At 40.2% G+C, this 17,505-nt stretch overlaps 1 protein-coding gene across 1 annotated transcript; it reads left to right on the plus strand.

Annotated features, from left to right (window-relative positions):
* The first annotated feature begins 11,169 nt into the window (after positions 1-11,169).
* On the plus strand, positions 11,170-14,432 carry LOC113036246 (uncharacterized). The gene is made up of 2 exons (XM_026192459.1): positions 11,170-11,245; positions 12,329-14,432. The coding sequence occupies exon 2, from the start codon at positions 12,599-12,601 to the stop codon at positions 13,940-13,942; it is 1,344 nt and encodes a 447-aa protein (XP_026048244.1). The 5' UTR covers positions 11,170-11,245; positions 12,329-12,598; the 3' UTR covers positions 13,943-14,432.
* Positions 14,433-17,505: the final 3,073 nt, after the last annotated feature.

The raw sequence follows: 17,505 nt of genomic DNA on the forward strand, positions 1-17,505 counted from the left end.
TTAAGTTTTCATCAGGGATTGTGTTCTTGTTCTCTTGTCGTGTTATGGTGATGATTATGATTTCTATTATTAGAGTTCCATGTTTCTGTTTATCTGGGTTTACGATGTGAGTTTAGTTTCATATGTCATTTCCTGTCTGTCTCTCAGTGTCAGGTCTGCGTCTTGGTGTGGTGTTCTCATTTCCTGTTTTATTGTGAAGGTCTGGGTCTCATGTGAGTGTGTTCAGTTTTACCTTTGTCTCGTCTTGTTGATTATTCCCAGCTGTGTCCACCACCTGTGTGTAATTCCCCTGTGGTTCTCTGTGTATTTAAGTCATGTCTTCCGTCATTGTTGTTGCTGGTCCGTCTGTGTATTCCACCCTGCCTGATCTGAGTATCTACCATGTCTCACCCGTGTGTTCTCCCTGCTGTCCATCATCATTCTCCTCTGGTCGTTCTCGTTAAGGTTTGTGCTCTGTAGTTTAGTTTATCCCAGTATAGTTTAGTTCTAGCTCCATTTTGCCGTTTGTATTTACTTTCATGTTCAATAAACCACCTTCACACCTTCACGACTGCCTGCATTTGGATCCTCCTTCATTTCCTCCACACGGCTCACCTCACTCGCCGTGACAATGTGTGTGTGTGTGTACATATACACACACACACACACACACACACACACACACACATACATACATACATATATATATATATATATATATATATATATATATATATATATATATATTTATTCATATTCCACAATTCATTATTTAAGAACAGAATTCTTTATTTTGATGCACATGGCTCTTGCGGTCCTCCATAGAGAAAATGAGTCCAGTATTATAGAATGAAACCAAAAACACCCGCTGCTGCCTTTTGACGGTGCAAAACGTTTCGTCTATATTTTTGTGTTTGTTGGGGAGAAGACTTACAAACATACTGTACAGCACTTCAGAGTCACACTGCTAGTGATCAAAGATTTATGTGAAATTGACAAGCTGAACGAATTTTGTACTGTACAGGAGACACGGCACCAGATTGATTTGACAATGGTCTACAGCCAATCAGGATACAGAACACAATGCGTTGTTAACCCCCCCCCCCCCCCCCCCCAAAAAAACCAAAACATGCAAAACTGCACACAAAAAAATCAGCGAAAGGTAAACCGCATTATAGCGAGGGACTACTGTACACAGGACAGAGACAATACGAAGTGGATTGTGCAGTAGGTATTAAATACCAGGTTCAAGTTATGGTCGGGATATTGTAGACACGACAGGACACTGTGTGGCTGCTGCGACCTAGCGCCCCGCCATATTTCTGTCTTTTTTGTGAAAAAAACTATTAATAGTTTAGAAAGGACTTTTACATATTCATAAATATTCAATGCTGTTTAGTAAAGCTGACATAATCTCACTTGTAATGGTTCAGATTGGACACTGTGACTGGCCGGTTCTGTGCTCCAGACCACATGTTTGATACCCCTGGACCCATGCAACGAAGTATAAAAAAAACTATGTGTTCACTCCTTTGGCCTGTGAAGAGTGAAAGCAGATATACGGCGTGATATCGAGCCAAATGCTTCAAAGTGTTCCTTGATGATGTGATAAAGAAGTGGCGTTCCTCCTCCAACCACAAACAGGAAGCTCATGAAGCGAGCAGTGTCAGTGCTTGTACGACACTCACCAGGAGACCTCTGAGCAGGATGGCTGCAGTCGCACAGCTCTGCTTCTCCCTGCTGTTCACTCTCATCAGCAACATTCATGCAGAAGAATTTATCGCCATAATTGAAGAAGGAGACTCTTTACAGTTCAAGCTCCCAGATCACAACAGCTCCTGCATCACCTCCAGACGTGTTGGTGAAGATACTCTGGTCCTGTGGAACATCTCTGACCCCTGGAACAGAAACTTCACAGTACATGAAGACCTGACAGGACGACGCTCATTTCCTGAGACATTTCATGGTTCTCCTTCATTTACTCTCAACAACCTGACCCACTCAGACTCTGGACTGTACCAAGATGTGTGCTGGACTCAGGGCAACATGACATATGAGAGAAACATCAGCCTGACTGTGCGTAAGACAGTAAGGGGGGAAGAATCTATCGCAAGTCTTGAAGACACTGAAGACGTACAATGTAAAGGAGCAGGTGAGAATCTGACGGTGCGTTGGATCAGACATGACAGTAAGTGGCAACAAGCCGAGCCGAGTAGTTTTGAAGACAGAACAATTTTGAAGGTGAATAAAGTCCAAGAAAGTTTCCTGGAGGCAAAAAACGCATCTCTTCTTCATGTCTTCAATGAACAACAAACTGTTTACATCTGCCTGTTGATGAACCAACAGCAGTGTGTGAGCACTTACTCTGTACGTTTGACCAAACAAACAAAGCTACGTTATGCTTCAGAGGGAGACACAGCTGTGCTGGAGTGTCCCTTCATGGACCCCATTCATGACCAGCCCCCAGTTTGGATGAAGGTAGCAATTTCCTACGATACTGATCAAGAACTTGGTCGAAACTTCTCGCTGGTACTTCCATCACTAATGTTAAATGATTCAGGTATCTACTACTGTGAAGGTGAAAAAGTAATACATGTGTACTGGCTTTTCGTGTGCCCTAAATTTGGTCCACCTGTAGTAAAGGTTTTCTCAGAGGGAGATGAAGTCACTATGAGATGTAAAGCTGGATTTCTATCCGTTTGGTTCATTAAGTCGATTCAAACAGAAGGTAAAATTGTGTACGATGATAAGTTCTGCAGTGACAATAGAATCACTTGTTCCCATGACAGCCTGATAATCTCTAATGTCTCACTGGAAGATGCAGGAGAGTATGCGTGTACAGGTTTTAAGTCAGAGGTGTGTGTGTCAGGAGAAAAATTTGTTCTGATCCACAGAGAGGCCTTTGGGGTTTACTCGACCTTCTACAAAGTCAGGTGGATACTGCTCAGCGGTCTGCAGGTGATGCTTTGTGTTGTTGTGGTCTGTGTGATACAGAAAACCAGGAGAGGAGAGCAGCTTTCAGCGCAGACACACACTTAATATGCTCATCAGCATTTATTATTATCATTCATGTATCTCTCAGAGTATCATTTTGAATATTCTTCTGTTTCTATCAGTGATCAGTTCGATCTATAATAAATGTTAGAAACCAGTTGTAAATGTATTCGTTCTTCACTCTGATGTGAATCATTATCATCTCTCTTGGAAAATGTATTTTGTTATTGTGTTTAAGAGCAGATTCATTGCAGCGCCATGTTTATCTGCACTATATTGTTTTCATTGTTGTGAATAAACATGATTGTCTGATACAGCAAACACTTCATAATATGGACTTGACTGCTTTGATTGTGTTTTTATATTCTCCATTTATGTCAGGAAACATTTCTGAAATAAAAATATCTAAATATAATTTAACAGGCTGAATGTTGATGCTCTTCTGTCAATGACTCCACGATGATTTTTAATTTTAATAAACACACAATCCACATATTTCAGTGCAGGATGTAGAGCAGAGTATATCAGTCAACTGGATCAGAGCTCCTAAACTTTGACTTCAAATGAATAATCAGCGTTTTGAACTTAACATGCAGCCAACACACTTTAACATGTAGAGTGAAACATATTATGGAAAAATGGAAGACGAGAGAAGCTGCACATGGTTATCATTTATTATTTTTATTCTATTTTTGTTTGTGGCAGAGTTTAAAGTTTAGGTTTTTTTTTTAATATTTCATTTTGATGAATTAAAAATGTTTTAATGAAAAACTATGAATTTAAAAGTCATGATATTAACAGCATGATGATGACAACAACTGCCATTACGATTATTACAGTTAATATTATTACTATTATTGCGTAGCACGTAGTATTCAATAATGTAATTTTATTTGATGAACATTAAAACTAAAAGTTACAATTTTACAAATAAATATTAATATGATGAGAAACATTAAGTGACAATGTGTGGTCCAGCTGCTCTGCACAGCGTCCAAGCAGGGGTTTCTTTTATTTACAACAACGGTCCCCAACCCCTAGGCCATGGACTGGCACCGGTCCGTAAATCATTTGGAACCAGACCGCGAGAGTTGAGGTCGGGTGTGAAATTGATGCTTTTCAGGGGTTTGAATAACTCTTCTTTTTTTGGCAGCAGTACTGGTTTTATTTTGTTGTATTTATCCTCGACACCTTAAAGGCTGGTCCATGAGAATATTGCATACATAAACCGGTCCATTGCACAAAAAAGGTTGGGGACGCTGATTTACAGGACTGACGGGACTCCAGGAAACACAAACAAAGTCAGTGTTAGAGCAGACAGTGCTCATCAGCAGACTAGCTATCTTTCCATCATCTGGATTCACTTACCCTAACGTTTGTAATCAGGATAAACTGTTTTTAGGACATCCTGATAATAATGAATTACAGCCTGGAAGTAATAAATGCGTGAACTAGTTTTTCAGCGTCACTCTGAGACAGGATATTTCTAACTTTAGAGATGTTGCGCAAATGGAATAAAGCAGTCTTACATATTTGTTTAATATGTGTGTTGAAGGACATGTCCTGGTCAAAAATGACTCCAAGGTTCCTCACAGCGTTACTGGAGGCCAAGGTAATGCCATCCAGAGTAAGAATCTGGTTAGAGACCATATTTCTACGATTTTCAGGGCCGAGTACAATAACCTCAGTTTTATCTGAATTAAGAAGCAGAAAGTTAGCGGCCATCCAGATCTTTATGTCTTTAAGACATTCCTGCAGTTTAACTAATTGGTGTGTGTTATCTGGCTTCATGGACAGATAGAGCTGGGTGTCATCTGCATGTGTAAATGTATGCTATGTCTTCTAATGATGCTGCCTAAGGGAAGCATGTATAGTGTAAACAGAATTGGTCCTAGCACTGAACCCTGTGGAACTCCATAATTAACCTCAGTGTGTGAAGAGGATTCTCCATTTACATGCACAAACTGGAGTCTATTAGATAGATATGATACAAACCACTGCAGCACAGTACCTGTAATGCCTACAGCATGTTCTAATCGCTCTAATAGGATATTATGGTCGACAGTATCGAATGCTGCACTGAGGTCTAGCAGGACAAGCACAGAGATGAGTCCACTGTCAGAGGCCATAAGAAGATCATTTGTAACCTTCACTAAAGCTGTTTCTGTGCTGTGCTGAGCTCTGAAACCTGACTGAAACTCTTCAAATAAACCATTCCTCTGCAGATGATCTGTTAGCTGTTTGACAACTCTTTCAAGGATGTTTGATATGAAAGGAAGGTTGGAGATTGGCCTATAATTAGCTAAGACTGCTGGGTCTAGAGATGGCTTTTTGAGTAAAGGTTTAACTACAGCCAGCTTGAAGGCCTGTGGTACATAGCCGATCATTAGAGATAGGTTGATTGAAGAATTAATTAATGGAAGGACTTCTTTGAGCAGTTTTGTAGGAATGGGGTCTAAAAGACACGTTGATGGTTTGGAGGAAGTAATTATTGAAGTTAACTCAGAAAGATCAATTGGAGAAAAAGAGTCTAACTTAACATCAGTGGTACTAAGAGTAGCTGTAGATAATATTACATCTGTGGGATGATTGTTGGTAATTTTTTCTCTAATGATAAAAATTTTATTTGTGAAGAAGTTCATGAAGTCATTACTAGTTAACGTTAAAGGGATGGTTGGCTCAACAGAGCTCTGACTTTTTGTCAGCCTGGCTACAGTGCTGAAGAGAAACCTGGGGTTGTTCTTATTTGCTTCAATCAGTGATGAATAGTAAGATGTTCTGGCTTTGCCGAGGGCTTTCTTATAAAGCAGCAAACTATTTCTCCAGGCTAAATGATGATCCTCTAAATTTGTGACACGCCATTTCCTCTCCAGATTACGAGTCATCTGCTTTAGGCTACGTGTTTGAGAATTATACCACGGAGTCAGGTACTTCTGATTAGAGACCTTAGTTTTCACAGGAGCTACAGTATCCAGAGTTGTACGTAGTGAGGAGGTGAAATTATTAACAAGATAATCGACCTCTGTTGGGGTAGCGTTCAGATAGCTGCTCTGCTCTGTGTTGGTACAGGGCATTGAAGATGATAACAGTGGGTGGATTATATTCTTAAACTTAGTTACAGCGCTTTCAGAACAACATCTACTTTGATAAAGTCTACTCTCCACTGCTGTGCAATCAATTATTGTAAATGTAAATGTTGTCAGGAAATGATCAGACAGGAGAGGGTTTTCAGGAAACACTGTAAAATGTTCAGTTTCTATGCCATATGTTAAAACAAGATCTAGAAAGTGATTAAAGTGGTGGGTGGGTTCTTTTACATTTTGAGAGAAGCCAATTGAGTCTAATAACAGATTAAATGCCATGTTGAGGCTGTCATTTTTAGCGTCTACATGGATGTTAAAATTACCCACAATAATTATTTTATCTGAGCTCAGAACTAAATTAGGTAAAAAGTCTGAGAAATCAGACAGAAACTCTGTGTAAGGCCCAGGTGGACGATAGATGATAACAAGTAAGACTGGTTTCTGAGTTTTACAGCTGGGGTGGACGAGGCTAAGCATCAGGCTTTCAAATGAATTAAAAGTCTGTCTTGGTCTTTGGTTGATTAATAGGCTGGTGTGAAAAATTGCTGCCACACCGCCCCCTCGGCCTGTGCTTCGTGATTTCTGGTAGTTAGAATGATTCGGGGGTGTTGATTCATTTAAACTAACATAATCATCCTGCTGCAACCAGGTTTCTGTAAGGCAGAGTAAATCAATTTGTTGATCAATTATTAAGTCATGTACTAACAGAGACTTGGAGGAGAGAGACCTAATATTTAATAATCCACATTTCACTGTTTTACTCTTTAGTTCAGATGTGGATACTGTATTGTTCTTTCTTTGTAATTGTTTATGTTTAAGTTGTTTGTTGCTGGTTTTTAGTTTGTTTTTTGTCTTTTTGGAAGCTGACACAGTCTCTATGGAGATGGGTTTTTGGGGGGGTAGCAGGAGGAGAGAAGCTGCAGAGAGGCATGTAAGACTGCAACTCTGCTTCCTGGTCCCAACTCTGGATAGTCATATTTTGGGGGGGTTTAATAAATTTGTCCATATTTCTAGAAATGAGAGCTGCTCCATCCAAAGTGGGATGGATGCCGTCTCTCCTAACAAGATCAGGTTTCCTCCAGAAGGTTTGCCAATTATCTATGAAGCCCACATCGTTTCTGGGACACCACTCAGACAGCCAGCAATTTAAGGAGAACATGCGGCTAAACATGTCACTCCTGGTCTGATTGGGGAGGGGACCAGAGAAAACTACAGAGTCCGACATTGTTTTGGCAAAGTTGCACACCGATTCAATATTGATTTTAGTGACCTCCGATTGGCGTAACCGGCTGTCATTACTGCCGACGTGAATTATGATCTTACTGAATTTACGTTTACCCTTAGCCAGCAGTTTTAAATTTCCTTCAATGTCGCCTGCTCTGGCCCCTGGAAGACAATTGACTATGGTTGCCGGTGTCTCTAGCTTCACATGTCTGAGAACAGAATCACCAATTACCAGAGTTTGACCCCCGGCGGGTGTGTCTCCGAGTGGGGAAAAACGGTTAGACACATGAACGGGTTGGTGGTGTACCTGGGGCTTCTGTTTAGGACTATGCTTCCTCCTCACTGTCACCCAGCCGCCCTCTTTCCCCAGCTGCTTGGGGTCTGCCGGGGAACAGCTAGCGGGGCCTACGCTATCTTCGGCTGCACCAGCTTCAGGGGCCTGGATAGCTATGGGTGAATGAAGGGTGCGAAGCCGAGTCTCCAATTCAGTAATCCTGGCCTCCAGCGCTGCAAATATGCTACATTTGTTACAGATATCATTATTGCTAAAGGAGGCCGAGGAGTAACTAAACATCTGACACAATGCGCAAGAAAGTGCAGGAGGGACAGGTGAAGTAGCCATGGTGCTAACGAGTCGGCTACGAGCTAAGCTAAGCTAGCGAAACAGTACAGAGACAGTGAGTGAATACTTTGGCTATAAATTAGGTAGTGAGTACACAGAAAGTGTGCTTCGGATGAAGCACGTGAAGATTATACTATGAAAAAGAATGTATTTAAAAGTTGTTAATTAAATTGCTAAGCAAATAAGCTACTCAGAAACACCACTGTGTTTGAGCAGGAACAGGGAGTGATACTCTACCGCAGAGCGAGCGAACACCAAGTGACAGCGCCACCAAGAGTCGATTATGTGGAGGAAAAGGAGCCGAGCCAGCCGGAGCGACGAACAGGTAGGCTAAAATAGCTCAAACAGTTAAGCTAGTGCAGCTCACTGAGAAGACGACGTAAGAGCACATTCAGCTGAAATAGCAGATGTTGAGGACAAGCGTTGCAAATCAATCCCTGGCAGAGATCGATCTGGTCCTGAGTGTGAATGTCCCTGTTCATTCAAATCTGAATCCAAATAATCGAAAATGTACCAGTGAGTAGCGGTAGCCAGGCGCGCCAGCGTTCACTCAAGCCGGAACCCAATTGATATTGATATGAGAGTGGTTAAAAGATATAGTAAGGCTGTTATAAAACCGTTTACGTACATCTGTAATTTATCATTTCAAACTGGTCGATTTCCAGACAGAATGAAAATAGCAAAAGTTATACCTCTATACAAATCTGGCAACAAACACCATTTCATAAACTACAGGCTTGATAAAAACAAATTATCATTAAATTTGAATAAAACTAAAATTATGTTATTTGGAAATAGTACTTTAAATACAATGCTAAGATTAAACTAAATGGTGTTGATATTGAAAGAGTCAGTGAAAATAAATTTCTGAATGAAAATAAATTATATTATATCAGAAATCTGTTCACTATTTTTATTACAGATTATATCAGTAAGGAAGCTGACTAAATGTTGACGGATAACTTATGGCAAAGGGGTGGGATTAAATAAGTGTGTACTTCTTCCCTCTCCCTTTCGACATATAAATGAATCAGAACAGAAGCAATATTGAAATGTATTAACTTTATTTTGTATAGTATTTTTTTCTCTAATTTTCTTTGCTAAATGCACCTGTATATTGTTTACATGATTGAAATAAATTAACAAACAGACCCAAATACAGGAGAAGGACGGCTGAGAGTGGAAAAAAAATCACAAAAATAAATACTGCCAGATTTTCAACTTCGGTCTACAAGAAAATAAGAAGATCATGGGATTAGCCTCGATTGCACTTTGGAACTATTGACGGGATGCGCTCCGTCCCTTGATGCATGTACACTTTCAATTTCTGGTTGGGCTGCTTGGGTGCAAAGTAAGTTTCATCATCAGATGATGAGCTTCATGTAAACATCTGCATGGAAACTGGATGCCTGGACTTCTCTGCTTACTTAGGCCAAACCAAACCCTGAATTATGTTGGAAAATATGTGATGCTTTATGAAGGATCACATAAGAAACAACATTTTTTATTTGGTTTTGAAACTAAAAAACTATTCAAAAAGTTTTAATTACAGGGAGTGCAGAATTATTAGGCAAGTTGTATTTTTGAGGAATAATTTTATTATTGAACAACAACCATGTTCTCAATGAACCCAAAAAACTCATTAATATCAAAGCTGAATGTTTTTGGAAGTAGTTTTTAGTTTGTTTTTAGTTTTAGCTATTTTAGGGGGATATCTGTGTGTGCAGGTGACTATTACTGTGCATAATTATTAGGCAACTCAACAAAAAACAAATATATACCCATTTCAATGATTTATTTTTACCAGTGAAACCAATATAACATCTCCACATTCACAAATATACATTTCTGACATTCAAAAACAAAACAAAAACAAATCAGCGACCAATATAGCCACCTTTCTTTGCAAGGACACTCAAAAGCCTGCCATCCATGGATTCTGTCAGTGTTTTGATCTGTTCACCATCAACATTGCGTGCAGCAGCAACCACAGCCTCCCAGACACTGTTCAGAGAGGTGTACTGTTTTCCCTCCTTGTAAATCTCACATTTGATGATGGACCACAGGTTCTCAATGGGGTTCAGATCAGGTGAACAAGGAGGCCATGTCATTAGTTTGTCTTCTTTTATACCCTTTCTTGCCAGCCACGCTGTGGAGTACTTGGACGCGTGTGATGGAGCATTGTCCTGCATGAAGATCATGTTTTTCTTGAAGGATGCAGACTTCTTCCTGTACCACTGCTTGAAGAAGGTGTCTTCCAGAAACTGGCAGTAGGACTGGGAGTTGAGCTTGACTCCATCCTCAACCCGAAAAGGCCCCACAAGCTCATCTTTGATGATACCAGCCCAAACCAGTACTCCACCTCCACCTTGCTGGCGTCTGAGTCGGACTGGAGCTCTCTGCCCTTTACCAATCCAGCCACGGGCCCATCCATCTGGCCCATCAAGACTCACTCTCATTTCATCAGTCCATAAAACTTTAGAAAAATCAGTCGTGAGATATTTCTTGGCCCAGTCTTGACGTTTCAGCTTGTGTGTCTTGTTCAGTGGTGGTCGTCTTTCAGCCTTTCTTACCTTGGCCATGTCTCTGAGTATTGCACACCTTGTGCTTTTGGGCACTCCAGTGATGTTGCAGCTCTGAAATATGGCCAAACTGGTGGCAAGTGGCATCTTGGCAGCTGCACGCTTGACTTTTCTCAGTTCATGGGCAGTTATTTTGCGCCTTGGTTTTTCCACACGCTTCTTACGACCCTGTTGACTATTTTGAATGAAACGCTTGATTGTTCGATGATCACGCTTCAGAAGCTTTGCAATTTTGAGACTGCTGCATCCCTCTGCAAGATATCTCTGTTAGGGTCCCTGGGTCGTTGACCCAGTGTTTTGTGTTTTTGGTTCTTTGATTTTGTTATTTCATTATATTCTAGCTTTGCTTTATGGGTTTTAGGATCATTCTTAGTTTAGGTTCTCTGGGTGGGGTTTGTTTAGAGTTTTAGTGTTCTGGTTTTCTGTCTGTGTTCCATAGTTGCTGTCTCTCCTGTCTGCTGTATCCCCACATCCAGTCAGTGTCTATGTCTGCCCTGGTCCCACGTCTTTGTTCCCTTTGTTATAGTGCCTGCCTGTGAGTCTGTATTATGTTTCCTGTTTTACTTTGAAAGTCCATGTCTGATGTTAATGTGTCTGGTTTGGCTTCCCCTTGTCTCGTTAGGCCTGATTTGCCCCAGCTGTGTTTCCCTCCTGTTACCCATTCCCTGATTGCTCCCTCTGTGTATTTAAGCCCCGTGTTTCTTTGTGTCTGTGTCGTGAGCTACTCTCATTTATGCTGTGTGTTCCGTTTGCCTGGTCATGTAAGTTTATTTGGATTTTGGATTTCTATTACATTTTGCCACTTTTTGCCATCAAGCAATAACAGCTGAGTTTTGAGCCACTTTCCGCCTCCGAGTGTCTGCACTTTGGGTCCTTCTACTTCCACTCCTACCTGCACACAGCCTTAACCTGACAATCTCACAATTTTTGACTTTTCTGAGCCTGTCAAGTCCTTCTTTTGACCCATTTTGCGAAAGGAAAGGACTTTGCCTAACAATTATGCACACCTGATATAGGGTGTTGATGTCATTAGACCACACCCCTTCTCATTACAGAGATGCACATCACCTAATATGCTTAACTCATTCACTGCCAGCCATTTTCAAATCAGGTAACTCCCCACTGCCAGGGTTTTTGAGCATTTTTACTCATTTTTGAAGAGCCACAGAAAACTGTGTGTTATGATCATATAAACGCTGAACCTACCAAAATGAAGAACAGACTCTCTTCTTTCATCCAAAAAAAAAGCTTGTTTCTACCATTTTCCATTCTTTAGTAATCAGCTGTAGAAGAGAGGTGGGTTCCACCAAAAATGCCTGTTTTGACCAAAAAAAGGGAGAAAACGGGCTTTTTGTGAAAAATACATTTCAAGCAGAAAAGTGCCTTTGACACTAATATTTCTTGCTTTGTGACACCTCTAACATATAAAATAGTTCTTCACTTCTATAAAACAGAAATAACACTGAGAAAGGTTATGTTTTATCAAAACAATTTATTTACAAATATATGAAAAAATAAAATTCACTGACAAGCTGCCCGAGGTTGTATTCTGGCCCCTCCCATTGAAAAACGTAATTGACGTCTATAGACGTCAATGGCAGTCAACGTAAGTTTTTCAATTGACGTCTATAGACGTCAATGGCAGTGAATGAGTTAATTGGTAGTAGGCTTTCGAGCCTATACAGCTTGGAGTAAGACAACATGCATGAAGAGGATGATGTGGACAAAATACTCATTTGCCTAATAATTCTGCACTCCCTGTAGTTTAAAAAGGACTTTTACATTTTTATAAATATTCATGGCTGTGTGGTAAAGCTGACATTATCTCACTTGTAATGGTTCAGATTGGACACTGTGACTGGCCGGTTCTGTGCTCCAGACCACATGTTTGATACCCCTGGACCCATGCAACGAAGTATAAAAAAAACGTGTCCACACTTTGACCTGTGAAGAGTGAAAGCAGATATACGGCGTGATATCGAGCCAAATGCTTCAAAGTGTTCCTTGATGATGTGATAAAGAAGTGGCGTTCCTCCTCCAACCACAAACAGGAAGCTCATGAAGCGAGCAGTGTCAGTGCTTGTACGACACTCACCAGGAGACCTCTGAGCAGGATGGCTGCAGTCGCACAGCTCTGCTTCTCCCTGCTGTTCACTCTCATCAGCAACATTCATGCAGAAGAATTTATCGCCATAAGAGAAGAAGGAGACTCTTTACAGTTCAAGCTCCCAGATCAAAACAGCTCCTGCATCACCTCCAGACGTGTTGGTGAAGATACTCTGGTCCTGTGGAACATCTCTGACCCCTGGAACAGAAACTTCACAGTACATGAAGACCTGACAGGACGACTCTCATTTCCTGAGACATTTCATGGTTCTCCTTCATTTACTCTCAACAACCTGACCCACTCAGACTCTGGACTGTACCGAGATGTGTGCTGGACTCAGGGCAGCGTAACATATGAGAGAAACATCAGCCTGACTGTGTGTAAGACAGTAAAGGGGGAAGAATCTATCATAGCTTCTGATTCTACTGTAGACGTACAATGTAAAGGAGCAGGTGAGAATCTGACGGTGCGTTGGATCAGACATTATGGGGAGTGGCAACAACAAGCCGGGCCGAGTAGTTTCGAAGACAGAATTTTGAAGGTGAATAAAGTCCAAGAAAGTTTCCTGCAGGTGACAAACGCATCACTTCTTCATGTCAACACACAACCAACGTCTTACATCTGCCTGTTGATGAACCAACAGCAGTGTGTGAGCACTTACTCTGTACGTTTGACCAAACATACAAAGCTACGTTATGCTTCAGAGGGAGACACAGCTGTGCTGGAGTGTCCCTTCATGGACCCCATTCATGACCAGCCCCCAGTTTGGTGGATGGATGCAGTTCCCGACATTATTGATCAAGAACTTGGTCAAAACTTCTCGCTGGTACTTCCATCACTAATGTTAAATGATTCAGGTATCTACAGCTGTGTAGGTGAAAAAGTAATGCACGCGTACTGGCTTTTGGTGTGCCCTAAATTTGGTCCACCTGCAGTAAAGGTTTTCTCAGAGGGAGATGAAGTCACTATGAGATGCTCTGATGATTGGGAAAAAAGTACTTCGGGCTTTATGTTCATTAAGTTGATCCAAACAGAAGGCAAAATTGTGTACGATATTGACTTCTGCAGTGACAATAGAATCACTTGTTCCGATGACAGCTTGATAATCTCTAATGTCTCACTGGAAGATGCAGGAGAGTATGTGTGTACAGGTTTTAAGTCAGAGTATGAGTGTGTGTCAGCAGAAACATTTGTTCTGATCTACAGAGAGCCCTTTGGGGTTTACTCGACCTTCTACAGAGTCAGGTGGATACTGCTCAGCGGTCTGCAGGTGATGCTTTGTGTTGTTGTGGTCTGTGTGATACAGAAAACCAGGAGAGGAGAGCAGCTTTCAGCTCAGACACACACTTAATATGCTTATAATAATAATAATAATAATAATAATAATAATACATAGAAGTGATTAAATCCAAACAAAAATATTATTGTAGATATGAATCTGTGACCTGAGTGGACGGTTCAGTCTCTTATGTGATTATATATTTTAAACATTTAGCCTTTTTCTATCTTTTGACTTAATTCTTCTATATTTCTGCTCATATTTCAGTTATAGTGATTTTGTGCTTTTTGTTTTATGTGATTTGATGTTTATCCATATCTCATTCATGTATCTCTCAGAGTATCATTTTGAATATTCTTCTGTTTCTATCAGTGATCAGTTCGATCTATAAGAAATGTTAGAAACCAGTTGTAAATGTATTCGTTCTTCACGCTGATGTGAATCATTATCATCTCTCTTGGAAAATGTATTTTGTTATTGTGTTTAAGAGCAGATTCATTACAGCACCATGTTTATCTGCACTATATTGTTTTCATTGTTGTGAATAAACATGATTGTCTGATACAGCAAACACTTCATAATATGGACTTTACTGCTTTGATTGTGATTTTATATTCTCCATTTTTATTAGGAATCATTTCTGAAATAAAAATATCTAAATCTAATTTAACAGGCTGAACATTGATGCTCTTCTGTCAATGACTCCATGATGATTTTTAATTTTAATAAACACACAATCCTCATATTTCAGTGCAGGATGTAGAGCAGAGTATATCAGTCAACTGGATCAGAGCTCATCAGCATTTTGAACTTAATATGCAGCCAACACACTTTAACACATGTCTGATGTTGAGTGAAACACATCAGGGAAAAATGGAAGACGAGAGAAGCTGCACATGGTTATCATCATTTATTTATTTATTTATTTGCCTGTCCCATTTGGATCTTTAGCCATCAGAATTGTTGTTTGAAGGCCGAGAAAGATGCCATGTTGGTCCATTTGATTGACCTTTATTATAATTGTGTATTTATTTTATTTTATTATCAGTTGTTACAGACGGGACAGACATGACTGGGGGAAAGGACAGGGAGAAGGAAAGAATGAAAGAAAGAGGGAGAGAAAGAAAAACAGAGGGGAGAAGAGATGATGAGAAAGGGGGGAAGGAACAAAAAGAAAAAGAAACAAAACACCTGGATCACCTGTATGGAGAAAAAAAACAGAAGAGAAAGCAAACAAAGAGCAACATAATAAATACATGTTATCATCATTTATTATTATTTTTATTTTTTGATTTTTGGTGGTAGAGTTTAAATTTTTTTTAAAAATATTTTATTTTAATTAAAATATTTTAATGAAAAACTTTGAATTTTTAAGCATTATTTTTTAAAATCTTTTTTATCGTTAACTCTGTTTCCCTGGGTCTTTTCTCATGTGTTTTGAATAACTCTTCTTGTTTTGGCAGCGGTACTGGTTTTATTTTGTTGTATTTATCCTCGACACCTTAAAGGCCGGTCCTTGAGAATATTGTAGGTCCGTGGCACAAAAAAGGTTGGGGACGCTGGTTTACAGGACTGACGGGACTCCAGGAAACACAAACAACGTCAGTGTTTAAGTGGAGACTCATCAACAGACCCGGGCTATCTTTCCATCATCTGGATTCACGTACCCTAACGTTTGTTATCAGGATAAACTGTCACACAGAGTTTGTTATCAGTTCTCTAACACAGGGTCTTCCCTGCACGCTTACATGAAAGGGGCGGAGTTTGGCAGGATTGAGAAAAAGATGCCAGCCAGCAGATTCGGATGCAACACAACCCACAATGCACTGTTAGCACAATTTGAGTCTACAGCAGCGATAATGTGCAGAATCTGCAGTGGCGGTACGCTGGACCTGACTTCCCTAAAGGAACCCCACATGACTCCACTCACTCACCTCTGGCAAGCAGAGTGTGTGATTCAGTTGAAACAGCCCTCATGTCAGCTCTGCTGGGCACACTGGGCTGTCAGGTGTCCCTGTCCCTTTTTGCCTGGGCTCCAACAGACTTGAGAATCACCCCTGCAGGTTACATAGGAAATATATTAAACCTTTTCTGCTTCAGCAGAGGATCTTTGTCTCGCTGTTTATCACTACTACTGTAACTCGTGTTTTCTGAGAGGTTGCCATCAGTCTGTGAGCTGTACATCTGCACTGCACAGCAGTGGAAAGATCTCGTCCACTATCACTGAAGTAGTTCTGTGTTATCTTAACTGAAACACCTCTTCTGTTTCAAAATACATTTCTAATAAAATCATTTTTAACATTCATGAATGCAGATTATGACTGTAAAAGGAGAAACAACATTAGTGTTCCCATGTTCTTGTTATGGTGCGACTGGATGGCCTTTGAACCCTGGGGCACATACTACGAAGTGATTTCAGCATGCCCAGGTTTTCTTTCCATCATCTGGATTCACTTACACTAACAGTCGTGATCAGGATAACCGCTGGTTAGCAAAGTTAATTCAGGGTTTCTCATGCACCTTCACAAGGAAAGGGAGGTGTTGGCAGCATCTGACCAATCACAAAAAGGGAAATTCACAGATAATATGACTTGTCTTGATGCCTAAAATGTTTTTATGCTTGATTCAATTTAGCTGTTTAGTGTCTTTTACTCTGCTGGTGCCGGTTAGGTTCCAGATTAGAGATCAGCAGGTATGAAATCACGACGTACTGACCAATCACTTCTCCAGAAAATAGTGTCACTATTCCTGGAAGATCCCTTTGACTTCTGTTGGGGGAAGAGAGGGTCTAAAGTTTCATTTTTGTCTAATGTCTTTGTGTTTCACTAATGAGCATCAGTAAGAAAAAAACGTGTTCTTAGATGCAACTTTTCTCCTTTGATGTTTTTTTTCTGTTGTCAGCAAACAACCACACGATCTGCGTTAATTCACTAACGGAGATTTGCCGCGTGGCGTTAACGTCATTTTAATGAGATTAACACTGACAGCACTAGTTTTAATATTTAATATATTTAAGGATTTAATTTTGAAATCTTTTTTTCATTTATGTATTTATTTTATTGTTATTTCACTTTCTTTGTCTGTTTATGTTTTTTTTTACTTTTATCTCAGTTTTTGTGATGGAAAGCACTTTGTTCAACCATGTTGGTTTTAACGTACTCTATAAATAAAGTTGGATTGGATTGGACTAATATGATGAAAGCAAGCCCAAGCCTGAAATCGACTCCTGATCTTTGATCCGTCCTCACCTGGTCGTGAACGTGATGGTCAGCCAGGTATCCAGTTTACCTTTGAGTGTCAGATTTAGGCAGATTTGATTGCTTCCGTTTCATGATGACAGATTTAAGTGAACTCCTCTGTCTCCATTCCCAGACTTCTACTTTTGAATAAACTTTCCTTTAACTTGCTCCGAGTGCTCTTTTGTCTGCATGGTGTAACTGTAGCCTGGCACGCTGAATAACCAGTGAGTGGACCTTCCAGAAATATGTGATTTTGGCTGTTGAAGTAGGTCAGTCACCTTTGAATGGCTGAATATTTATGGAGTCATAAGTTGACGTTCGTTTGTGGAAGTGTTTTCACTCTGATAATAAAGAGGATTTATTTATTTCATTGACCAATAATAAAAAGACTGTTAT

Source organism: Astatotilapia calliptera, chromosome 14, assembly GCF_900246225.1.
Source record: "Astatotilapia calliptera chromosome 14, fAstCal1.2, whole genome shotgun sequence".
NCBI lineage: Eukaryota > Metazoa > Chordata > Actinopteri > Cichliformes > Cichlidae > Astatotilapia > Astatotilapia calliptera.